We start from the raw sequence: 26,805 nt of genomic DNA on the forward strand, positions 1-26,805 counted from the left end.
AGAGATTTGTATCTAGGATGGATGCATTTATATTCAAGTGAGAATCACCATTGGTAAAGTTACAGCAATAATTATATTGTACGAGTATTCACGTACAGTATCTTAGTTTAAATTCACAATAATTTTAACCTTTTCAGTTATTACAATAATGAAATAATCCTACTATCGTACAGTAAACTGTTCAGTGCACAGTCTAGTACAGTAAATAATAATGAGAACTAGTAAATAGTAATTGCTTCGGACTCCTGGTGTGCGGTGGTTATTCGTACCACGGCGGAGTGAACACGGTATATCTAAGATATTCTTCTTTCTTCTGTGTTCGTACTTTCAATATCTCTGTTCTCGTTCTTCCAGTACTGTATGTAGCTCACTCTTTCTCTTCTTTCTATTTCTCCTTCGAAGTACTTCTTATCTCTGCTATCGACGCTTGCCATCTGTTATTTTTAAAAGGTTGTCGGTTTGTGCTTATAGATTCCATTCATTTGCAAATATCGAAGAGAATCTCGTTCGCGAAAGTAGATCCAGTTTTAACGGCATCGTATGAAATATTGAGACTCGAATACTGATCGCCTCTCAAGTTGAATTAGGTTTGTTCTAAACTAAATCAATTTATTTTACAAGTTAGCCTTCATGTTTAACTTATCAATTTTTCTTATTTTATCTTAATGGGGAATCTATTATAGTGTCATACTTCATAACTTTCTGCAATTCATTATTATCGAACTCTCAGGACTCAGTACGCGTTTACAAACTTGTATCACACATCTTGGAATAAATATTTCATCTAAGCTCTTTCTTTTCTCGTGTTGTGGCTCTAAGGCTCTTAGGAGTCATGTGTGGCTCTAAGATGGATCGCATCATAAAGGCATGACTTGAAATACGTATCAATGTATGGATTCATTGGTATCTAGAACTAGATGGTGCTATGAACGTTTTTTATAAAAAGCCCTGAGCTTCAGTTTCCTTTAAATGACATTTTTTCACATAATTCAATAATAATAAAATAAGCAAATAAATGTTTATTAATAATGTGAATAATTATTGTTTGAAGCAAATAGAAATTAGTTCAATTATGAGACTATTGTGATTAGTTGACACTGTTTTCTTATCACCTTTCCTACTCCTTGATACATCCTTTATTTCAAACATGTTTTGTTTCTCACCTATACTATGTGATGAAATGGAAATTTTTTGTTGAATTGTCTGGTTGTATTCTCAAATAATATCACTAATACCTCTCTATTAGGCGAAAAAAAGGTTTCGCCCAATTTGAGCAATAATTATTTTCGACATCAACTCTTGCAATGTTTATGTTTGAAGGTATATCCAGTTATTTCAAAAGCAAGCCAACATCCATAATGGCTTGAGCACATCAAACTTGTGAAAGCCTCTTTCTTCTTAAATGCCAAATCTCAATTATTTCCAGTGAGAAAAAATCGTGAGCATTCGGTAACCTTTGACTCGGTTGTAACCTTTATTCTACGCCGAGTGGCTTGGTCTCATCGCGTCTAGATGATTGCCCAAATCTGGAAAGATGTATTTGATAGATTGATTGATAATATATTATCATTCATTCAGAAGTACAATGGTTCGATAACATCAATTCTGTCAACTTGTGTCAGTTTTTTACCAGATTTTTTTGGGTCACAGGTGAACAAATGCGAGTCCTTTGTAACAGCTCGTCGTTTCGCGTAGAAATTATGAAATGATGGATAAGTGGCTTCAGATGGCTTCAAATGCTTCAAAATATTGCTGAAAATACTGGAGTCTTTCAGAAATCCAGTAGAATCTCTATAATTCGTAGTTGACGGGACCAAGCGTTTACGAAACTGATTTAGTCATGATGTACTGGATTGAACCGAATACTTAAGATCTAGACAATAATTTCGTCTGGCAGTCTATGTAATTTCTGGTTGATGGAGAATTAGTTAGCGATAGGATACTACAATGTTATCATATTCGTATTTTCTAGATTTTTCCATACACCATGGAAGGGATGACAGTACAATGTAATATGATATCATCCCTTTTCATGGTGTATGAAAAATCTAGAAAATACGAATTATAGAGGTCAAAGACATAGCCCAATCAAATAGTACATCGGACCAAACTATAATTTTATTAAGGTAATTGATTTTATTGTTTTAATCGGTCCATTTGGGTATTAGTAAAAGTAATCTATGGTTTCCCACAAAAATTTCCGAAGGCATAACTTTTGGCAGCCTAACAAGCCAGCACTCGATTTTACGAATTATCGATGAACCGAAATGCATTGCTTCACTACGAATTAATAAAAACAATATAAAAACTTGTGGTACCCTTTGTTATTAAAAACTTGAAAATATTTTAACGACTAGTTTCAACCATAGGTCATTTTCATCTTCACTACGAATTATAGAGGTTTCTTTCTAGGCACCGAGCTCCTACTACAAATTATAGAAGTTACTCTGTACTGTCATTTCTTTGTATGTGTGACATAAATCATCAATCCCACAATTACTTCAAGAAACCACTCGGTCTTCTCTAATGATGTGAGACAAAATTTCTTAAGAAAAACAGATGGAATCATAGAAAAATCATTAAGATTTTCCGAACGAACGATGAAGAAAAGAAGAAGAACGAAAGAAGAAAGAAAACATTCGTAAATTGTAGTTGTACAAGCTGCTACAAGTCGCCCAAATTATCATTGAATAGATACAATGAGGAAAGATTATGTGGGAAGAATTTGCCCTTGTGAGGGAAACTTTCTTGAGATAAACAGTTTGAAGTCATAGAAACATTTTCAAGATATTCCGAACGAGAGATGAAAATCAACAATGGATATATACAATAAAGGATAAATACTAATACAAATCTCAGTACCCTTATTTGAATTATTTGATCACAACATGTTTCAACATTCATGCCATTTTCAAGTCTTGTTGTGATAAAATAATTCAAAAAAGGGTACTGAGATTTTTATTTCTATTCAAATTACAAGTAGCCCCAAACAGAAAAGAGACAATAAAGGATAATTATGCGAGGAGTTATTTGCCCAAATCTACTCCAATCTAATCCCCAATTTAAAATGAACAATCCAAAGTAACATAATTAAAATTCGACGAACGTCTGATCCACATTGACAGCGAATAATAACTACTACAACGATTGAGATGCAGCACCAATAGTCAAGGGAATAGGCAAGGTCTAGAGGGAGAGGGGTCATTTCATGAATTAGATTAGTGCACTTGCACATGTAGCCGAGTGAGAGTGCACACGCATATAATGAGATTCACTTGAAACTTTCAGCACTGTTTGGATGGGGGAACATTGATGTTGTGCATATGAAACACTGACAGTGACAATGACTGCCATAGTGAAATTCGCTTCAAACTGTCATAATTGTTTGAATGGAAAGAGTTCATGTTGTGTATGAGGAATACTGTTCGTGTCTGCTGTAATGAAATTCATTTCAATCTGGCAGCATTGTTTTAATGGGGAGCATTGGTGTTTTAGATTGAGAGAATGCTGACAGTTTGGTGATGAATCTTAGTGTAGCGATCTCTGTCAGCAATCCCCTATGTAAAACATTAATTCTTCCTGTCCAAATAATGCTGACATATTGAAGTGAATCTCATTGAAGTAAGTAGCGGCAGCAGTGGCGATTTCTCTTGTACGCGTTTTACTTTCTTCGAGTGGATTGAAGAGTGAGGAGGAGGAGGAGGAGGAGAAGGAGGTGGTGAAGGAGGATGAGGAGGTGGAGGAGGTGGTGGTGAAGGAGGATGAGGAGGTGGAGGAGGAGGTGGTGAAGGAGGAAGTGGTGGATGAGGAGGAGGAGGTGGAGGAGGAGGGGTTGAAGGAGGAAGTGGCGGATGAGGAGGAGGAGGTGGAGTTGAAGGAGGAGGAGGATACAACAATTCAGGTGGAGAATGCCGTCTAGGCTGACCGCTATCCGCCGAATTCCAGAACGTTCCACCTCCGGAGACCAACTTCCGTGACAACAGAAATTATTATTCATTGGATTCAATTAGAAATAATTCATACAATAATGTTGTATAGTTCATTGATACATTCTGAAGAATTGCAGAAAATTCACAATTAGAAATAATTCATCCAATACAATCGTAGTTTATTGGTGAATTCTGGAGAATGACAGAAAATGCACTTGAGATTGAGTGAATACTCATCTTTGTTGGCGTCTTGAGTCAAGAATGTAGAATCTATGAACCTGCGTTTGATCCCCTCTCCGCCCGCGAATTACAGATCAACTTTAAACGAGCACTCACTGATATCTCATTTTAGCTTTTGCTCAAAAAACTCGAAAATCGTTTAGTTTTGCTCGAATAGTTTACTTGCAGCATGTTTGACTGTAATTTTATTGTGACGTGAGCTTAGTTTTCTTAATTTTGTGCCTCTTCTACCTTCAACACTTCAATAAACCATATCAACTGTGCTATTATCACAGTAATCGTGAACTCAACCACTAACTTGATTCTGATTTCTCAATATACCGTTCCTGAGAAATCATCGTTTTCAACTGAAAATGACACATATAATGTTGGCAAATCATGTGTTGAAAGTTTTGCGATAATTTTTTTATGAGTTGATATGAGTGAATGTAGTAGCATAAATTTCTAACGATCTTTAAGACAAATGAAAGTGCTCTAAGGGCTCTTTCAGAGAGTTATAACATGGAATAAACCATCTATAGCTACACCTAAACAATATATAGCAGCTATTCTATTTATGAAAAGGAAATGCCTCTTACTTTCAAACAACTTCCCTGGTCATTCCAATCGCATCATCCCGGATACTGTTCTCTCTTCTCAACCTGTACTCTAATTTGTGACGGTAGTCTCAAACTAGTGATATGATTATAAACTACTGTGTTATTTGTTCATATTGAGCCTGGATCTGGATCTACCCCTTTGCTTATCTTGTGTGGAAGTATTTTTACGAAAATGTTAGAACAAAATGATACTGGAAAACTTGAAATGACAAAGAAAGTAAGAGGTCATGATGATGTGAAGGACAAAGGAAAAATGGGAGGAAGGCGAGAAGATGGGATAAAGATGAGAATGAGAGGAACAAATAAGTAATATGGAGGAAGAAGATGAGAAGATAACACGAGAAAGAAGATGTGAGGAGGAGAAGAAAGAGGTGAGAAGGAGAACAACAACTTAGACTAGGTTGAGAAGTAGGGACAGGAGGAGGAGTATGAAGAGTAGTGGGAAGAAGAAAATTAGGAAAACAAAGACAGAAGGAAAAGGAAGGAGAAGATGGAGTGGAGGATCAAGAATGAGCGAAAATGAAGAAGAATAACATTCCAAGTACTACAGTCAATAAATAAAAGATTTTGATTATTAACTTAAATATTTGACTGCATGTCGTGTGAATACATAGAAAAAAGTGTGTTAATACATCGCAGCTCGGAATGGATCAAGAAACCACCACCAAGAATAACATTCTTACAATAACATTACGTTCAGCTGCTTAAAAACAGTCGTGTCATCTCAGAGACCCTGAAACTGATCAGGTTGTGACCTGAAAACTCCGACATCAGACCTGAGCCTGTCAGGATACTCAATATTATCATAACATTATTATCAATTTATACTAACCAGAATGAAGAAAGATGAGGATCGGAGAATAAAGATGAGGATGAGAAGAAGATGAGAAGAAGGATGATTTGAAGTAAAAAGCGACGTAGATAACAGATAAAATGGGAGGGGATGAAAGAAGAAGACGGTAAAGCAAGGAAAATAATAATAAAGAGGATCTGTAAAACCAGAGACAAACTAGTATTCTGTTGATGGAAATTACTGAGCTGATATTGCAATTATTTAATAATTTACAGCATTTAATTTGGATTTTCATTTAATATTAATTATTAGTATTCTGTTCTCCCTGATAAAACGTTCATTAATAATTTTATTAATAATAATGAAAAGAGGAGTAGCATGAGAAGGAAACCAATAAAGAGTAGAAGATGGAAGAATATAGTGGATGTGAAGCGAATAAGAATAAAGGTTTCAGATACAAAGGTAATGTATAAGGTGAAGGTACAATAAGTAGATAAAGTGATAAAAAGAAGAAAGTAAATAGAAAGGTAATATATAAGATGAAGGTACAAGGAGTAAATGAAGTGATTAGAAGAAGAAGTAAAAATATGAAAGAAGGAAAAGTGGAGAAGAAAGAAAAGAAGCAAAATTGGATGAGAAACAGAAAAGGAGAAGGGGAGAAGAAAGAGAAAAAGGAGAAGGGGAGAAGGAAGAGAAAAAGGAGAAGGGGAGAAGGAAGAGAAAAAGGAGAAGGGGAGAAGAAAGAGAAAAAGGAGAAGGGGAGAAGAAAAAGAAAAAGGAGAAGAAAGAGTAAAAGGGAAAGTGAAGAAGAAAGAGAAAAATTAGAAGGGGAGAAGAAAGAGAAAAAGGAAAAACGTAGAAGAAAATGAAAGAAAGAAAGAGAAGGTGTTGTGTTAACTCTGCTCCTTGATATATGGAGAGTATGTTACCGGGAGAACAAGGATGTCTGATGCGTGAACCGGTCCTTGAACGGTGAGGAGCTCTGTCCTTGGGCGGTTCCAAGGACCTACTCACCTCTGCTCCACTCTGCTCTACTCTCTCACTCTCACTCACTACGTCACCTGTTGTCTTCTTCATTCTCTCTATCCAGAGGAAGCTCACTCAAAGAGAAAACTTTATTGGTTATCCAATGGTTGTTCGATACAGAGATTATTGATCTTAGATTTTTCTTCTTCAAACTTAAATTCAAGTTGAATTTGAATTTGATTTCCTCAGCATTGGATAATACCCATAGAAGAAACTATCCTGATTCATAGAATTCTTCACACAAATTGTGAACGTATCGGATGAATCAAATACAAGAATTCATTGTGCTTCAATTAAAAACATAGTTACATCAAGGGCCAAAACACCACCGAGATCAAGATACCCATCTCAGTCTACTGAAATTTCTGTCAAAGCCAAGTGCCGTACACAAATAATTCTCGCCTCTTATGGAATTTCGAATCAAATGTCAAATAAGGTGAAATCAATACCTGAGGAAAATTACTACAATAGAAGTCTCAACTATTTCTCCACATGGCCTTATTCATAACAAAAGGTCACTATTATAAAAGTTTAATTTTCAAGAAAGTCAATCTCAAGTTGCATCAAAAGTTTAAACTACTGGCAATCATTGGACAATAAACACACCACCATACCATCTTATTATTCCGTTGAATACTTTCAATAAAGAACATGGAACGATTTTTTTGGTTAACCAAATCAGTGTAGTTTCTCCCAAGATGAAGTTTAGTTCTCTGATGGCCTTCACCTTTCGGAAGTTTCGTGAACAAGAGCAAGATGAATGAGGTTTACTCATTACATAATGTAACATTGAATTCTATTCTCTCTGTTTCTCCCTGCATGTATTACAATCAAAATCAAGTAATGGAATATGTCACGTAGAATTTAATTCATTAGGATTCGTATCATCACGAAAAACTATACTACCAGAACTGATGACCGCTTCCTGTATTACATGAATATTTTTCCAGAGAACTTTACTAGCTATCCTCAAAATCTATTCATTATTGTATAGTTGAATCTTCATTTTTGTTTTCCGCGATCATGTTTGAAATTAATTTATTCAATACACCCAGATTCAATAGTCAATGTTTTTCATGTATCAATGTGAGATTCCTTTCTCCAAACAATTTGACGGTGAAAGTCGTCCGACGCTCAGGTATTCAATTAAATATAGTATTATATCTATATACTTTGAGACAGTTGGAATACGGTACCCCATTTGTCTCAATTAAGCACCTGTACATATCACATACATGACCTATACTGGCATCACTTTCCACTTGTCATTATTTTTCAAGTTTAAAACTCATGCATGCAATCCATCAATCTTTTTGATTGATATTTGTTCATCATCCAAGACACATTACCAATCGTATTTAATGCATCAGTCTGTTATGTTGGTGTCATAGGCTATCCATTACAAGGAACACATAATATGTACTGTCTCTCTCTCCCTACTAGGTTATTTATCCATTTATTTTTGTACAATAGTAGAATAATATATGAAATATCATACTACCTAAAAATATTCTGCATTTTCAAGACCCATTTTGTGATTCTAGCCACAAAAGCAACAGAAAAGTTAGGAGATTAGACGTAATTTTCGTTTTTTTAATTGATAAGGTCATATATTTACTATTATTCGAACCTATTACAAATTAGACATTCATAAAAAGTGAAGAGCTTTCAGTGTTTTCTAACTATTGTTGTAAATTCAAGATTCTTGAGTTGTAAAATCGCTTCCCGGTGGTTCGGGACCCACCTAAAACTGTAGGTCCATTCATATCTCATTATCATATGCCTCATTACCAACGCATAAGCCTAGAACTCATGTGGACGTCACCATCAGAAAAAAAATCGGACTATATTGGTTTTATTTCGACCAAATTGGAAGAAACAGATTCAAGTATTGTGAAATGTATATTATTATGAATATCAGAAGTTGAAGATTTATTCTTTAAATCTCATAAATGAGGTCTTTATGTTAACAATAAACAATTTTCGAAAATCAATATAGTGGAGCATAAAGATCACATCATGACAGACTATCAAAATCATTACTCTGGAAAAACTAAAAAAAAAACTTCTCTTCTATGTAGAATTAGATACGAATTAAATACGGCGGTACCGTATTTAAGAACAATGATCTGCCGACCATTACTCAATGAAACAAGTCATTAGAAGCAAGCCTGAGTCGTTAAGTTAATCTAACTCAATCCACCGCTATTGAAGTATTGAGCCCATTTCTCGCTGAGACCTAGAAAGTGTCACAGTTTATGTAGTCGATAAACCAATCAGTTGTTGCTTTCGTTCGAGTATCGATAGTCAGACCAATTACCAATTAGCTAATGGTTTTATTCGAGTATCTCGAAAGTTATATCATAATTATTAGTCGCCTATTTTTGTGAGGGAACCTGTATTACTCGCTCCTCGATGAGCCATAAAGCGATGCGATTATGATTATCGAGTGAAAGAAGGCCAGCAAATTGCCTACTTCTTACTAATCAACCGATGCTGAATTTTGAAGGTTGCTGTGACGTCACAGTTGGGCTGGTTTTTTTCTGCTACCTTTCAGAAACAGTCCTCATAAACTAAATAATGGTGATTACAAAATGTGGCTAATTTCTGTATTCCATTCACTCTAATAAGAGAGGCTTGACTCGTGACAATTCTGAATGAGAGATGATTTAGTCACGAGTAAAAAGGTGGCTGGCTGCCCTTTGAGTCTGGTCGATATGTAGATTTCAGGTCACTATTAAATTTATATTTCTATATTCATGCTTCTATATAAATGACTCCAAATGTTTTCATCACTGCTAGCTGTTTAGTGGCATCGTGGCATCGACCGCGACTTGTTCAATTCGCACCTATATGCTGCTGCAATTTAACCTTTTTTCTCGTGACTGAACCATCCAAGTTATTTCAAAGCTCGCAGTGCATGGCCTGGTTAATTGTTTTGTATAAATTTTCAATCGATATAACTCATCTTCCAAACAGAAATCCAATATATGCAAACACATTTATCACTAATCCTAATGAAATTATTGTTTCCCAAAGAGAAGTGTTAATTGTGAAACTATTTTGAAGCTCATTATCGTAATTGTTGGTGGATCTAGTCTCAAGGAGCATCCAATTAGAAACGTTTACGAAGCGTTTTTCGGGCGTTCTCACACGAATCGGCAGGGCAGGAAGCTCTCCAATTGGCCGATTATCAGCTGATTCCTGAACGTCAACCCAATCAGCCAATCTATGACCTTCCTGCCCTGCCGTCTCGCCGGAATAGCGCTTTGTGTGGTTTGGACCATACAGTAATCTGAGATACATTTAAAAAATTCAAATTTATTTATTTTGCCATAAAATAATACAGATTGAAAAAAATATATATTATAACTTACAAAATGGCACTACCATTTAATCAGCTATTTAATGACCGCTTGAGCCAACTCCTCTGAATATGGTTCATGAGTTGTAAAATCGCTTCCCGGTGATTACAATAGAATAAGTAACGTATTTGAATAAGTCTGCAGAGGCCTGCTCTACTGAAAGTTGGAAGTTCCTTCTTATCGGTAATTCTTCCTAATTGTTTGAATTGAAATTATTCAATTCAATTGAATTGAATTTGTTTCCAACAAAAAACAAGCATACAATTCACGTTTATACACAGCATACATAATAGAATAAGTATAAGTTCACAATTATTGAAACTGCGCTCACATGAACCTTAAGGTTTGTTCGTTCTCCCGTTAGTTCGAAACTCACTTCAAATTGTTATTCCGTTCATCTCCCATGAAAGTTTTTGTCATTACTAGAGTACGAATACAATTATTTCAAATCAGAGTGCAGCAACGATAGTATCTCTGTACTGGTATTATTTATACTAAACGACTACGCACTAGACAAAGATAGATCTCTGAAGTAGACTAGTAGAAACTAGACAGATAAGTACCAAATAGTAAACAAATTCAAGTGCAAATCAAGGCGCAGCTGAGGTGAAGTTCAAGTGCAGGCGATGTCTGTCAATCACAATGGTATTGTTACGCCGCTGACGCCCACCTCTAGGCCGGGTCACAAGGTCACGGTCAAACAGCTGTACTTTCAATTGGAGTGAGTGTTGGTTGGAGAAGAGGATGAGTAGAGAAGTAGAATGATGACGAAATGATGATGATGATGATGAAGATGACAAAAAGAGGAGAAGGAATGGAGATGGAAGCAGAAGAAGGTGAAGAAAACGAGGAGGAGATGGAATTGAAGACAAAAGAAGAAAAAACAGAAGAAAGAGAAGGAGATGAAGATGAAACAAGAAGAAGGAGGAGAAGGAGATGAAAGTAGAAGAGAAAGGAGCGAAGGAAGATGAAAAGGAAGAAGAGGAGGGAAAAGAAGAAGATGAATAGTGGTAGTCTGTACCACTGAAGTCTGATAAGAGACTCGAGTAAAAATAATTTTTTATTATTATGAGTAATGATGATCATGTTGATGATGATGATGATGATTATGATGATCTATGAGAAGGAGTGGATGATGGAGGAGGAAGAGAAGGAGTACTAGTAGAAACAGGGAAAGGAGGAGGAAGGTTGAAAATAGCAATAAGGATAAAAGCTGAAAGAAAGATATAGAATGCATTCTCGTGATGCGGAGTTTGAGAAGGAGAAAATGAGAGAAATAAGTAGTGAAAAATATGCTGGAAGAAAAATAAAACGAGGATGGTGTTGATGGAGTAAATATGAGAGGGAAAATCTGAAGCAATGAGGGTGTAAAGACGGAGAAGTAGATCAAGGGGGTGGAGAGTTATAAGTACTTGTTGAAGAGGGAGAAGAGAAAGGAAATTGAGAATAGGATGAAGAAGAGAAAGAAGTACAAAATTACGTAATTATGGTGTATGGAAAAAATAGAAGGAGAAAGTAGAATGAGACGAAAGAGGAGATTAGAAGATCAAAAGAAGAAGAAGAAGAAGAAGAAAAAGAAGACTACGAGAGAATAATAATGGATTGAAGAGTGGATTAGTAGATTTAGGTGCCACCTGTCGATTATCTTTTGTGTCTGTCAGACTACGAGGCGACCTGAACGACCCAATCTTTCTATTAACTGTGTAGATCTGTTGTGATTGCATAACAATCATGTCTGTCGATTTTGATCGCTCGTTTTTCATCAGTAATTTTTCTGTCGAGATATTGCAATGCTAGTTCATTGTTAACAGGATCAGGTGTCTCATTCACTTGGAATCTCATGCAAAAGCCGGATCAGCCGTTTGTTCGGAGACCATCCGAAAAACTGATAAGGGTGACATCCACTTTATAGAGATCTCAGTTGGTCGATAATCAGCTGATTCCTGAACGTCAACCCAATCAGCCAATCCTGAACTGCCGACACGTTTTAAAAGCGGAATAGCGCTTTGTATGATTTGGACCATACAGTAATCTGAGATACATTTAAAAAATTCAAAATTAATTATTTTTCCATAAAATAATACAGATTGAAAAAAATATATATAATAACTTACAAAATGGCACTACCATTTAATCAGCTATTTAATGACCGCTTGAGCCAACTCCTCTGAATATGGTTCATGAGTTGTAAAATCGCTTCCCGGAGGTTACAATAAAATAAGTAACATATTCCCTTTGGATAAGTCTGATAGAGGCCTGTTGAACTGGAAGTTCATAGTCTCTTCTTATCGGTAATTCTTCCCAATTGTTTGAATTGAATTGAATTTATTTGTTTCCAACAAAATACAAGCATGCAATGTACATTTATACACAACATACATAATATAATAAATGAAATAAAGGGTGCTTTAAGATTTTTTATATAGTTTTATTAGTTTAAAAAGTAGCCCATTTGAATGAAGTGCTTTTATAATATAATATAATAATTATAACTTCACAATTATTGAAACTGCGCTCACATGAACCTTAAGGTTTGTTCGTTCTCCCGTTAGTTCGAAACTCACTTCAAATTGTTATTCCGTTCATCTCCCATGAAAGTTTTTGTCATTACTAGAGTACGAATACAATTATTTCAAATCAGAGTGCAGCAACGATAGTATCTCTGTACTGGTATTATTTATACTAAACGACTACGCACTAGACAAACATAGATCTCTGAAGTAGACTAGTAGAAACTAGACAGATAAGTACCAAATAGTAAACAAATTCAAGTGCAAATCAAGGCGCAGCTGAGGTGAAGTTCAAGTGCAGGCGATGTCTGTCAATCACAATGGTATTGTTACGCCGCTGACGCCCACCTCTAGGCCGGGTCACAAGGTCACGGTCAAACAGCTGTACTTTCAATTGGAGTGAGTGTTGGTTGGAGAAGAGGATGAGTAGAGAAGTAGAATGATGACGAAATGATGATCATGATGATGAAGTTGACAAAAAGAGGAGAAGGAATGGAAATGGAAGCAGAAGAAGGTGAAGAAAAACGAGGAGGAGATGGAATTGAAGACAAAAGAAGAAAAAACAGAAGAAAGAGAAGGAGATGGAGATGAAACAAGAAGAAGAAGGAGGAGAAGGAGATGAAAGTAGAAGAGAAAGGAGCGAAGGAAGATGAAAAGGAAGAAGAGGAGGGAAAAGAAGAAGATGAATAGTGGTAGTCTGTACCACTGAAGTCTGATAAGAGACTCGAGTAAAAATGATTTTTTATTATTATGAGTAATGATGATCATGTTGATGATTATGATGATCTATGAGAAGGAGTGGATGATGGAGGAGGAAGAGAAGGAGTACTAGTAGAAACAGGGAAAGGAGGAGGAAAAAAAGAGTTTGAGGAGGAGGAGAAAAATGAGAGAAATAAGTAGTGAAAAATATGCTGGAAGAAAAATAAAACGAAGATGGTATTGATGGAGTAAATATGAGAGGGAAAATCTGAAGCAATGAGGGTGTAAAGACGGAGAAGTAGATCAAGGGGGTGGAGACTTATAAGTACTTGTTGAAGAGGGAAAAGAGAAAGGAAATTGAGAATAGGATGAAGAAGAAAAAGAAGTACAAAATTACGTAATTATGGTGTATGGAAAAAATAGAAGGAGAAAGTAGAATGAGACGAAAGAGGAGATTAGAAGATCAGAAAGAAGAAGAAGAAGAAGAAGAAGAAGAAGAAGAAGAAGAAGAAAAAGAAAAAGAAGACTACGAGAAAATAATAATGGATTGAAGAGTTGATTAGTAGATTTAGGTGCCACCTGTCGATTATCTTTTGTGTCTGTCAGACTACGAGGCGACCTGAACGACCCAATCTTTCTATTAACTGTGTAGATCTGTTGTGATTGCATAACAATCATGTCTGTCGATTTTGATCGCTCGTTTTTCATCAGTAATATTTCTGTCGAGATATTGCAATGCTAGTTCATTGTTAACAGGATCAGGTGTCTCATTCACTTGGAATCTCATGCAAAAGCCGGATCAGCCGTTTGTTCGGAGACCATCCGAAAAACTGATAAGGGTGACATCCACTTTATAGAGATCTCAGTTGGTCAATAATCAGCCCGGGTAAGAAACTTTTGTACGCCCAGGTTTCAGTTCGTCAAATCCCTGTTGATTCCAGAAAGTCCAGTGGATATTCTTAATTTTGACTCAAGGCCGAAATCGTTGTCGTCTGTGTGTTTGCAAGGTTTATAAATACAGGTCATGACACAATCCCGTGATGCATTGCAAAATTGCCATATTATTATTGGGTTCTAGTTCACCAATTTTCAAATTTATGAGCTGTCATCAATATAGATTGAACATCATGATGTGTTATATTGTTCAAGGAATATTCAAGGCTGTTCAAGGCTTGGCTTTAAATTGTAAAATAAATTCTTCCCACACAATAATAATATTTGGATTCCAAATTAATAGGAACTGAATTGTTGACTTTCAGATTGGGAACTTCAAACTCTTTTTGAGGTTTGCTTTTTGTCCCAATGCCTTATGAATCATAACAAGTTACAAGAATAAGAACAATTTTTAATAATAAAAAAATGAATTATTGAAAAATCGAAAACCTGAATTTACATATTATCTGAACCAGAATATTGTTTTTGAAAAGCATAATGCATGATTTTGTTATGAGCAGATTGAAATATTTCAAATGTACCGCCATGAAGATCCCACATAATGGCCGCTCCATAAGGAACACGAGTGTCATGACTTGTATTAAGACCTTGTTTGTTTGTATGTTCTACAATAACTTTTGAAAGAATTGATCAATCAGCTTCACTGACAGTATCATTATCATATTATATTTAATTTTAGAATTATCAAACAATACCAGCATATTACCATTTAGAAGCCTAACTTTAAATATTAACTAACTTCTCCCTAACGCATTCCCACGAATCCCTAACTGAAGTGCAACGGTGTATCAGTCTGCAACGAAAACTAGATGTCGTGAGACTTGACGAACTAGACGGCTCAATTTCCCACTTGTCTGAATATCTCATGTAATGGTCAAAATATGCACTTGATGAACTGAGATCTCGATGAACTGAGACCAGAGACCTGAGATTCAAAGCCATAAGATCTTTCACATTTCACTATTCTGGATTATGTGTTCGTTATTGTTTTTATCTCACGTATATTTTTCTGTATTCATATTCCTATAATTTTAATATATTTCATTTTATGTTTGTTTTGTAGTGACCTGCTAGCGGAACAGCGACAGGTGGCGATGATCGCAGAGATGATTCACTCGGCGTCACTCATCCATGATGACGTCATCGACCAGTCCGACTTCCGACGCGGCAAGCCATCAGTCAACGTAGTCTGGAACCACAAAAAGGTAAACTATTCAAATTCTATGAGAAATAGTATTGTATTTAAAGAAGTGTCAATTGCCTAGCTCGGTAAATCTGAAGGTGCGTTCAGACTTATGCACCACGAACACGCGAAATTTAGAAGAAGTAAGATACAGGATATAATGAGCATATCATCAGCAGATGAAAAGAGAAATGCATTTCTACACATAAGTCTGCACCTTCAGCCCCACAAAAATTGCTACATGGATCTACCAACATTTAGTAGCTAATTGAATTGCAAAAGATTGAAAGATTTTCGGAAGCCAACATTTATTTTGAAAAGTGAAAGATAAGTTTGGACTAACTTTCCTGCTCTCTTTTAAAATGAAGATTGAGGTCTCAGCCTACACTTGTTTGCATGAAACTCCTTAGAGATCTTAGATCATAAATCTTAATTTGTGTAGAGGGTAGAGGATCTTGGAAGGTTCATACCAGTTAGAGGAACTTAATTTGTTGATGCTTGACATTTTTCTTCATAAAATAGGTTAGTTCTGTTTTGCTATTCAATTTTCTCTTGAACTCTGATTTAACCTTAGAACAGTACAGAGCCTATGAACTTGAAAAATGTCTACTTTGACATAAAATAATTGAATGACAAGCATTACAGTACAGCTAACAGAAAATAATAAACAAAAATCCTGTGTTTCAACTTTTAACTATATTTTCTATCAAGTTTATTAAGTTCTATTTTTTATGTTAAAAACCACGGTATATAGAAGAAGATTTTCATCTAAATACCGTGTTAAAAACCATCATTTCGTGATTTTTGGGATTTAGCTAAGTTCTAGACTTTAAACAGCTGGAATCAGAAAATTGGCTTCTCGAAACGGGGCGTAGTCGTAGTCATAGTCACAGTCACGTTTAAATTTAATTTCGAAAACTATAAAATTGAACATAAAATGAAATAAAGGGAAAATGTGTAAAATTTCAGCTATTTTGAATTATTTAGGAATGATTAATTTCGTCAAGGAAAAACGTCTCCAATTATATAAATGAGAAAATAAAGATTGTCATAAAAACTGCGCCCCGTTTCTTAAGGCTGTGCAAAGGCTAAAAATAAACTTTCTACTCGTGATATTTTTCTAAGTTTTTCGATTTGTATATCATCAAGCTATCAAAATGAAAACGTTTTCTCAGGAAAACATTTTTTCCGATAATTACTTTTTGAGGATAGATTTACCAAAAATAACTGAATCAAAAGTTATTTTTGGTTATTTTTAGTGAATTGAATAACTATCTTAAAATTTATATTTTCAGAAAATTTTTGTTTTATTAGATCAACAATACCTTGAAAAATCTATCCCCTGAATCTCATGGATTTATCTCTCACCGAATTTGAAATGTTCTGTCCCAAAAATTCAAACTTTGGGCGCTCATATCTCAAAAAGTAATGATCAGAAAAAAATGTTGGAGAAAACTTTTCCATTTTGATAGCTTGATGATAATTATACAAATTAAAAAACTTTGAATAATATCACGAGTGAAAAGTTTATTTTTAGCCTTTGCTCAGCCTTAAAGCCAATTTTCTGACTCCAGGTGTTTAAAGTCAAGAACTTAGCTAAACCCCGAGCTCGGAAACCGGCCCTAAGATATGATCAGATGTAAGAAATTGAGCTTCAGTAATATTATCACTGAAAACATTTCGGGACATTGATTCTCGCTCCATATATAGAAAAACAAAAATATTCTGGGATATTTGTCCAATTGTTCTTCTTCTTCATTTCAAATAACTCACTTGAACTCATCCTTCATTTTACTCACAACCTCACCCTCACCCTCACCTCATACTTCAGTTTGACTTTACCTTGAAACCCATGCTTGTAAGTTACCATACTACACTCCAGACATCACGACAGCCAATCTAATCATCCGAAAGGCGGTCATCTTCAAAAGCATGTGATGGGAAACAGCTTGTTTCATCACTTGGAAGCTGCTACCCTTCTACTCGTTGCGCAAGCGCAACACAGCATTCCTAATTGACCAAGGAACATCCGTCCATAGTACTAGACGAAGGTATGCGGAGAATGTGATCCTGGAAGCAGGATTCGTCTGCCTGAAGGAAGAGGAAAGGATAAAGAGAGAGAGAGTTCGAGTGTGTGAGAATAATGTGAGAAAAACATCAATGTTGAGTTTACGTCTGGGATGATGCTGATTAGGATGGAATTGAAAAAATAGATGTAGAAGGACGATGATTATGATGAGAGGTTAATATGAGAAAGAGCACCAATGTTGTGTTTTTGTAGAGTGAGATGGTGATACAAGAAAGTTCACACACATATTCAGTGGTATGTGATGAGAGTGAAAGGATAGGTTGTAGTGGTAGACAGGCACACCTGTCCATATACCGGTCGGTAGATCGGAAAGAGGAGCCAAACGACCTTCCAGGGAATTTCTCTCGCCTTCTTTTTCTTCTTCTTTTCCTCCTCCTTCTTCTTCTTCTTCTTCTTCTTCCTCTTCTTCACCTCTTTCTTATTCTTCTTTTACTTTTTCTTTTTCTTCCTTCTGTTGTACATCTTTATCTTCATCTTCCTTTCATTCATTTATTCTTCAACATCGCCTCACTCCTCTTGATCTGTTTCTACTTTTTCAAACTTCATTCGTCGTATTTGTCATCTACCGTCTGCTCCTCCTCCTCTCCCGTCTCGTTCTTCTCTTCCTACTTATCCAACTTCAAAACCGTTCTCCTTTTTTCCTTGCTATCCTCCTCCCCCTACTACTTCTCCATCATTTTCGTTCCTCCTCATTCTCCTCCTCCTCCTTCTTCTTCTTCTTCTTTCTTTTTTTCCAACTATTGAATTATTCGCTCTACCCAATAAATAAATAAACTCTTCTTCTTTCATTCCTGTTCTCCTCCTCAGCTCTTCAAGGAACTTCCTCTTTCCTTCCTTCTTCTCCTCTCATCATCTTTCGGGTTAAATGTTTTTTTTTAATCTTCCATTTCCTTCCTTGCCTCATTCCCTTTTTTCACCTCCTTTTGCTCTATTATTTTATTTCTCTTCTCAACTCTCTTTTCCTCTTCTCCACTATCACCGCTTCCTCCTCCTCCTCTCAACTCTCCTGGAGTCATTCATTTACTTTGACTCTCCAACTTCCTTTATTTCTATAATTCTCACCTCATTTGTTCATCCTCTCTTTTCCTAATTCTTCCACTTTCAACTTAACTTTATTCTCATTTTGCTCTCAATATCTCCCTCTTCTTCCAGCTCACCTCTCACCTGTGCACCTGTCCTCATCTTCCAAACCGCATCGACTATACTTCTTCTGACCCATACGCTACTTTTAACCTTTCTCCTCTCTCACTCACTATCTCTCATTCTCCTTTCTTATGACTCTCACTCTCTCTGTCGCTCTCACTCTTTCTCCTCACTTTTCCTTCCTCCCCTTGTCACCTTATCCCTCTCTTTCCAACATTGTCTCTCTTCCTTTTTATTCTCTCTCTTTCTCTTTTTCTCTCCTTCCCCCTCGTATCTCTCTCCAATCGCACATATCTCAGTATTCAATTAATCATCCTTCTACCTTTTCCCCGCATCCTGCTTTCTAACGGCACACCCTTATTTCACACTTTTTCTCCTTCCCCATCTGCTTCTCTCATTCTTGTTTTCTTCTTCTATCTCACTCACTCACACATTTGGATTGCCGTCTTCCTACTACTCAGATCTACCGGTGATATTTCATTCATTATTGCATTAATCTATTGGTTTTTGCATCCGGTTTGAGAACCGAGGCTCTGAATATCATTAGCATTGGTCAACAGATCATAATCAAACTGAATCCATGAAAAATCTACCGTGAAAAATTATATTTTAAAAATTATGGATTTGAAGAAAGATTATCAACTGGTACACCATTACTGATTTTTTAGAAATTTCAGCCTTACTTTTGGGATACCTTGTGGGAAAAATAGCGTGATATTGGCTACGAATTCTTGATACAACTCTCTTAGGAACCCAACCCAAATTTTACTCATAGAGAAAAGATACTATAATATTGTATTTTCTCCTCATTATCTAGTAAAAACCAAATTTCAAATTGAGTATTCTCCTCGTGGTTCACTTCAATAACAGAATTATAGGTTTTTCATTTACTCTATAATATTTAAGTGGATAATTAGGTTCAGTCAATACTAATTATAATCATTTCCCCTAAAACTGATTGTCACCCGATCAATTATTCCTCTTTCTTTCCATCTTGAAACAAAATATTAGTAATAGTTTCCTGAATGAAATAGAAATTGCCTTGACATTGGGTCATCATAATGACGAGTCGCTTTCATATAATTATAAGTTCTTTTTCCAGAAGACTTTCCTTAATCCGAAGTAATAAACTAATTGAGAGACTGAAACAGATCAATATCAACTAGAAATAATGGGCTATAATATTGGTGTGTCAATGAAGTATTATGATGAAATTCAACAGCATTGCTATAGTAAGATTTACTTTAAGATGTCAGTATTCTCAAAGCTTCCCATTCCCGATACACATGCATTGCTTATTCAATCAGTGCTTTCAGTTTCAATTGAATCTCCCAATAGGTTTAGTACTTCATTAAAAACTCTGCATAGAGCTGGATTCGCGCACAACAGTTACAGTGAACAGTGAAAATATAATTCACACAGGTTGTTATTGGACTATTCCCACTCAGCCCGGCAGAGTGAGTGGGAATAATCCAATAAGAACCTGTGTAAATTATATTTTCACTGTTCACTGTCAAATTAATGTAATTTTTAATTATAATTTAATTTCAAATTGTAATGTATATTATATTTTTATGTAACTTATCATCGTGGGTTAAATGAAGAGGGGGCTTCTATTGCCTCAATTCGCCCACATCACTTTTATTATAAAGTGTAAATAAAAGTCATTTATCTATCTATCTATCTATCACTGTTGTGTGCGAATCCAGCTCTATTCATAAGTTCAAAGGATTGAATAGAATGAATCGCTCCATATCTCCCAAATCGTATCCTAGTAACTAGAAGTTAGGAGAATAGCGATGCCGATTCTATGCATTAATCAATTATATTTCTACACTGTCAAAAACATAATTGGCATCGTTGTGGACCTAGAAAAGGATAGTATCACCGGCTTTGTCGAATGATAGACAAGGATAGCAAAACCAAAGTTGAACAAATACTGTCATTATAACGTGGACCTCACTATAGTAATATTCACTTTAAACTGTCAGAATTTCTTATAAACAACACCAATGCTTCCCTTTTGAGTTGAGTCTCGATATGGATAGACCTGAAGAAAATCCTGTAGTTGAATATTATCATTTTTAGTTGAACAATCCTTATTCGATGAATCCCTTTTCTTCTAAATAGCATTCCTATATTTGCAATATTCCTTTCCATTTCGTATTTATTTTTTCTTCCTTTCTCTCTCCTCTTGGAGGCCTGTCCTTTCTCATCTTTCCTGGTTAGATTTCGTTTGGCATACGAAACTGGTTTTGAGAAGAAAGTTCTTGTTCATATAGTCTCGGCTTTTACTTATAAAAACACGGCATCCTCAAAATATTAGAGGACTCTGTTGGAAAATTGTAGATCTGAAATTGCACACATTGTTTATATTGTTTACGTTCCAATGATACTATTTTTTTTCTCAGTCTTCAAATCGTAGTTTGAATAAAACATAATTTCGAATAACTTGGTTCAATAAGAACAGTTTTGGGCTCAAGCTTGTTGGACCATTTCAAAAGTTATAATAATAATAATAATACAATCTGGGATAAATAAATAAATTTAATGTCAAAATCAAGTTAAAATTGGAAAATTACTACTTTCTTCTCAATCTTCAAAGTTTGTTTTTCAATTCAATGTCAAACTGTGATTTTCTCGATTGTTGTCAAATTAAGCTACAATTGAGCTAATTACAATGGGAGCCTGGAATTGTACGAGGAACTTTTATAAAATACATTTCAGTATTCCATATGTACAGCAATTTATTGCATTGCCTCAAGCTCTCTTATACCAAGGTAGATTATTCTTCCTCAATATTATTATTTCGTACCATTTCGCAATATATAATTGTAATGTTATTTAATGCAATAAGTTTTTCAAGACCTGGCATATTATAAATACTGTAAATCAATCAATTAATCAATCAACGTATTATTATGAAAGAAACCATTCAGTTCTCTATTTTGGATTGAACTTTTTCAAGTTTCAAGATTGCATTTAGATCGTTATTTCATAACGATATTATTTTTTTCTCTTATTTTTAGTAATAATACATAAGTCAAAATTCATACTTTACATTAATGGTTTCATAGATTCAATGGAATTCAATTTTAAATTTTTCCTACTACAATTTCAAAAGCATTGTACAAACATACTGTGCTGGTTTAGTTGAATATAATGTTTTAAATATTCTCTGGATATTTTGTGGATTTGAATATTAGTAATTATTGCATTTTTTATGTAGATTCATTTTTTTCATACTTCAGTCATTTACAATGTAAATACTGAATTGGAATTATAAAATACTACAATTTTTCAATCGATCAATTCGACAATTTTGTAGAGTTTAAGTAATTTAAAATACCACAATAAATCATTGAAAATATATTTTTAATATTGAAACATAAATGGATCGAAAAATTAAATTGATATTGAATCAAACCCTTTGAATTATCGACTTCAAGCCTTGAAGGTCACCGAACTCAGTTGATATTTGATAGCCTACATCAAGGATCTCAATTGAACAATACAATCATGAACATACATGCTAATTAAACAAAAATTTTGATTTGTTATCTGGGATAGTCCAGCCCACGAGCATTAGGAGAAAGTTTTCTGACATCCTCCATCCTTCCTCATCAATTCTGAGTCTCAGTCAGCCACAGGAATCCGAGACAAGAGGCGTTGTCTCGCCAAAACACTGCGATTGTTTGAGCGCTGCTATTTAGGCAAGTTATTGCCGGCATTTTCTCCGGTATCGAATCCAAGTGTCATGTAGCTACGCCCAATATTAATGTTGTATCATGTAGGGTAATTTATTCTGCATATGTTCTATCAATTCTGCAGTATGTGGTTCCACTTTTCAATTCAGTTCTACTGTATTACCGTATACCGTACCGTATTACCGAGTTCTTCTAGTTTGTAGTTCATTGTATGTTCTTCTGTAGCTCTAATTTTGTTTTCTCGGAGGGTCGAATGTAGCAGGGTCTCTGCTAAATTACGGGAACTAATCCAGTACTACTCATCAACTGTACTATTAAATAATCGTAATCTACCTATATTGTTGACTGTACTAATCCTGTAGAGTCAATCCTCAGAATACAGTAGTAGTTCAGAGGTTTGAAGTTTGTCAGGTCAGCAAACTTAATGTAAGTCTTCTTCGAACAACCTATTGTCTATAAAGTTGTGAATTACCAATGTGAGGGCAGCTTTCAGACTATTTGATAGTTATCAAAATAAAATTCAAATTTATTTCTATAAATTTTCAATAAACTCAATGTTTCAAATAATATGTATAGTGAGACTGTTAGACCATTGAATTTACCTGAAACAGATCGTTGGGGGTTTTGAAATGGAAAAATATGGATAATGTATGGCCGTCAATCAAAATAATGGATGAATTTTGTTTTCCAATTTTGTTTACTAATTAAATAAAATTAGTTAGCATCTAATACTTCAGTGTAATACTTCAGTGGTCCCAAAAGGGGGGGGGTGGTTAGACGCAGACTGCGTCCTAGGAAATTGACTACTGATTGTTTTGTTTTTTGTATTGTGGAGGTACACATTTAATTCAATTGAAATTATCATTTTACATTGAAGTAATAGAATTGAACTTGAAATTCTTCATATTATTCTGAGTAGTGGAATATAAATCGGATTTACTGGAGAATCGAATCTATAATGTTTTGTATATTCATATTATATACCCTATATTATGATCGTATGATAATTTTTCAAGATTACATAATTCTTCAGGGGAGTAGCTCAAATACGCAAAGATTAGGAGATTTTGCCAAGACGCCGCATCTGATTTCTGATTAGATGAAACTAATCTGCCATTAACCTAGAACTGGTAACCCACACAATCACAATCTGATATTTCTCAACATTCTAGTACAGTAGACAGTTGTCATAATGGTATCGTGCCTCTCCCAAATATTGCATTAATCCACCTCAACATGATTTAAGACTTTATTATTCCATCATTTAAAGACAGCACAGAACAAAAGAATTTCATTCAGATTCTTTGGTTAATGATACATTGCGAATCCGATCTCCTATTACTCAACATGCCGCCTACTAGAGTAAAAGATAGGATGACAAGGAGATTCTTTAATTTTATTGTTGGACTCAATGATTTGTCGGAATTTTCGAATTATATAGTTGAGATTGAATATTGAGAATTTTAAATTATTATAAGTTATGTATTTGAATATCAGTTCAAATTCCAGGAAACCTCTGTCTATCTACATTTGAATCTTCATCTGCTCGTGAACTTAAATCAAGCACTCTTCATGAAAGTACTCGTATTTTTAAAATAATTCCCAAACGTTTACAAATGCTCAAATGTATATTCACTGTAAAAATGCTGTTTTCCACTGCAAAATTCTTCCAGACTGTATCTGTTTTATCTGTTTATTTAGATTTAATAAAGGCAGCGATTCAATTCAATTCTGTCACTCATTATACCCAATCAATATTATTGCACTACGATTTCAAGAATTAGGTTTTCCAACATTCAGTCTTGAATGTGGATAAAACGTCTTCACAAAATACTGTAGTGATTCTTTTCAATCTCATAGGCCAATTTTGATTTTTTTCTCATCTCATAGGCTAATAATATTTCCTTAGCTATCAGTACAGCAGGCAAAATTTTGCTTCCAGTCTCCGCTTGGTTTAGAAATGGAAACAGGAGACTTCCCCGGCTGGGGTGGACCAAACAAAGATTAATCTGGATAAAGCAAGTTTAAAAGTTCTAAAGCCATGAGAACTAACATTAGATTCATACACTTTTGGAGACATAATCATGCTTCTCATATTTTGAAGAAGAGAGCAAAGACTGTTTGAACCAGATCCAATCGAACTAGGACTTGGACTTTGAATTAACTGCAATCATGGGATTAACCGTCCTTGCTTACCTTTCTCTCAGGCGTTGAAAACTTTTGAAACCGTTCAGTAGATGTTACGAAACTTTTCAAAATCGATGATTCTCTTTCATAATTTTTACGCAAGTGTTTTGCCTGAGGCGGTACCTCACGACACACGACTGACTGTACTTTTCTCAGCAGAAATTGGAGCCCCCGGCAGCTTCCTGTCACTATAGCAAAATTAGAGATGTCAAAGATCAGCAGCCTAGTGAAAGGATCGATCTTATAGATCACCATCGATTTATATCAGTATCGATTTATCAGCAACGATCTAGACTGCCAAATTAATAGATCGGTAGATCGTTTCTCACGTGTAATTTAGCAAAACAACGATAAATATTCCATGAAACTAAAATTCATCGACATTTTGCCGGCCAATTTTACGAAACTCATCCATCTGTCACGTGATAGCCTTTCAACCTAATTTTTGAAGGACTACCACTTACAAATATCAACTACCGCTCTCCTAGTCTAACTACGGAAATCGTTCAACACATTTTTTAATTAATTACAGGAAAATAATAATTATGTTGTTGAAAATTTTCCAAAAAGTTCATGAAAAATAGATTACGATTTATCTGTAGATAAATAACCTCCAGAGTCAATGCTATTTCATGCTTGGAAGAGTATAGGCTGTAGAAGATGCAAGGAATCAGGCTCCAAAATTAAGAAGGCACGATGTTCCAAATAATTCAGACAGGTCATCCTGTCTATAGTGAACAGGATGGGTAGAGTTCCTATTGAAATTATTATATCATTACGTTTCTTAGACAATCCTGAAATCAGTTGTTCTCTGTAGTTGACATTTCCCACAACGCAAAGGATATTCATGTTTTACGAAACCCATATAAAAATGCATGCCCTTCTTTCTTCCTCAAACCCAAGTCTACGTATCATGCATAATCCTCAATTTTTTCAAATTCATATTCAAATTCATTTATTTGCCATAAAATAATACAGATTGATAAAATAAATATTCTAAATTACAAAATTGCACCACCGGCAAAGAACAACATGTGCGTCGGCAGTGAGTTCGAACAACTAGGTACATGTCAATAGAAAGAAAAATAGAGTGTTAATAAAATCAATACATGTGTTAATAAAATAATGTGTCCGGCAGTAGTAACTGGCAACTCCGACTAGAGTAGCTGGAATAGGAAATGAACCAGCCACGATAGCAATGCCCATTATTTGTCCCGCAACGTTAACCGATTCACGCTTCTAGTTTCACATAATGTCATAGAACTTTAGATAGAGATTTTGAACCCTTGGCTTTCAAATCAGGATCTTGACCGCTAAATCACATGATAGATATTCTATTTTCTATTTGAAGGACCAACTCCATTATTGATTAGCCGGCTTTAAACTTGGAGTAGCTACCCGTATAATCATGATTTTTAAAGGATTTTGAACAGCCTAAGGAAATTAGTGTCTGGAATTTAGAGTTCATTTTCAACTTATAATGAAACTGTCATTCAAAAACCATCAAAAAGCCTACCAGTAGATGATTTTAAGTTCATAAAGTCTTGGATAACACTCTCATTTTATGATCCACGAATTCTATCTAAAGTATCAAACTTCTCCTATCTCACTTATTAGGCAACGTCAGAGTTTTTGATAGAATTTCAGTCTACATTGTAGGCTTTGGACATTTAGGCTTGACCGTTTATTATTTCTTCTTTTCTGTTTTATTCTGAGGAATGTCTGATTTTGGGTTCATCGAACTCTTGATATCCAAGAAAAATAGTATAGTATTCAGAATCTTATTCGGACATTTTAAATTCATTCAATGGTATATGGTTTCAATCATCGGTAATTACAAAATCCATCACATTCTGTAATTGGATTACATGATGAATGCTCCGAAGCACAAAACATATGCCACGTCATTTATTTGTCGTTTTTTTCTGAACGTGCTTCGAATTTCTCAATTTTCTTTGTCACCTTAAAAGGCGACTACTAAATCCACAGAGTTTAGGGTATGTCGCTCTAATGGACAAACATTTTTTCAAACAGATGGTAAACATCATTCTGAATATCTAACTTCTAGTAACTCACTTTCTGACCAAAAGGGACAAGCAATCTACATTTTCAAATAGAGAACCTGAGAGAGTATTGTTTGCTCAGTCCACGACAGTTCAAAGTTCGGTATTTTTGAGTGAGTAGCTTGATGTATGATACTGAGGAGGCATACACTACTCTGAGGCATGCGGCATTTCCATACCACACATCCAATAGGCTATTATTTTTTGATGTTCTTCTTTTATAGGTATGTCTTGATGCACAGGAGTTGCAAGAGGAAAATAGACGAGTTGGAAGAAATGCTGCGCTACTACAAATAAAGACATAGCTGTTCACTGAAC

The 26,805-nt window shown here is 35.1% G+C and overlaps 1 protein-coding gene across 1 annotated transcript in view; it reads left to right on the top strand.

Annotated features, from left to right (window-relative positions):
* Window positions 1-26,805, top strand: part of LOC111045969 (all trans-polyprenyl-diphosphate synthase PDSS1) — a 156,133-nt gene that overhangs the window by 112,356 nt on the left and 16,972 nt on the right. The window contains exon 4 of the mRNA XM_039434795.1: window positions 15,179-15,320. Coding sequence (XP_039290729.1) covers window positions 15,179-15,320 — 142 coding nt within the window. The remainder of the gene's footprint in view (window positions 1-15,178; window positions 15,321-26,805) is intronic.

The sequence above is a fragment of the Nilaparvata lugens genome, chromosome 8 (genome assembly GCF_014356525.2).
Source record: "Nilaparvata lugens isolate BPH chromosome 8, ASM1435652v1, whole genome shotgun sequence".
Classification (NCBI taxonomy): Eukaryota; Metazoa; Arthropoda; class Insecta; order Hemiptera; family Delphacidae; genus Nilaparvata; species Nilaparvata lugens.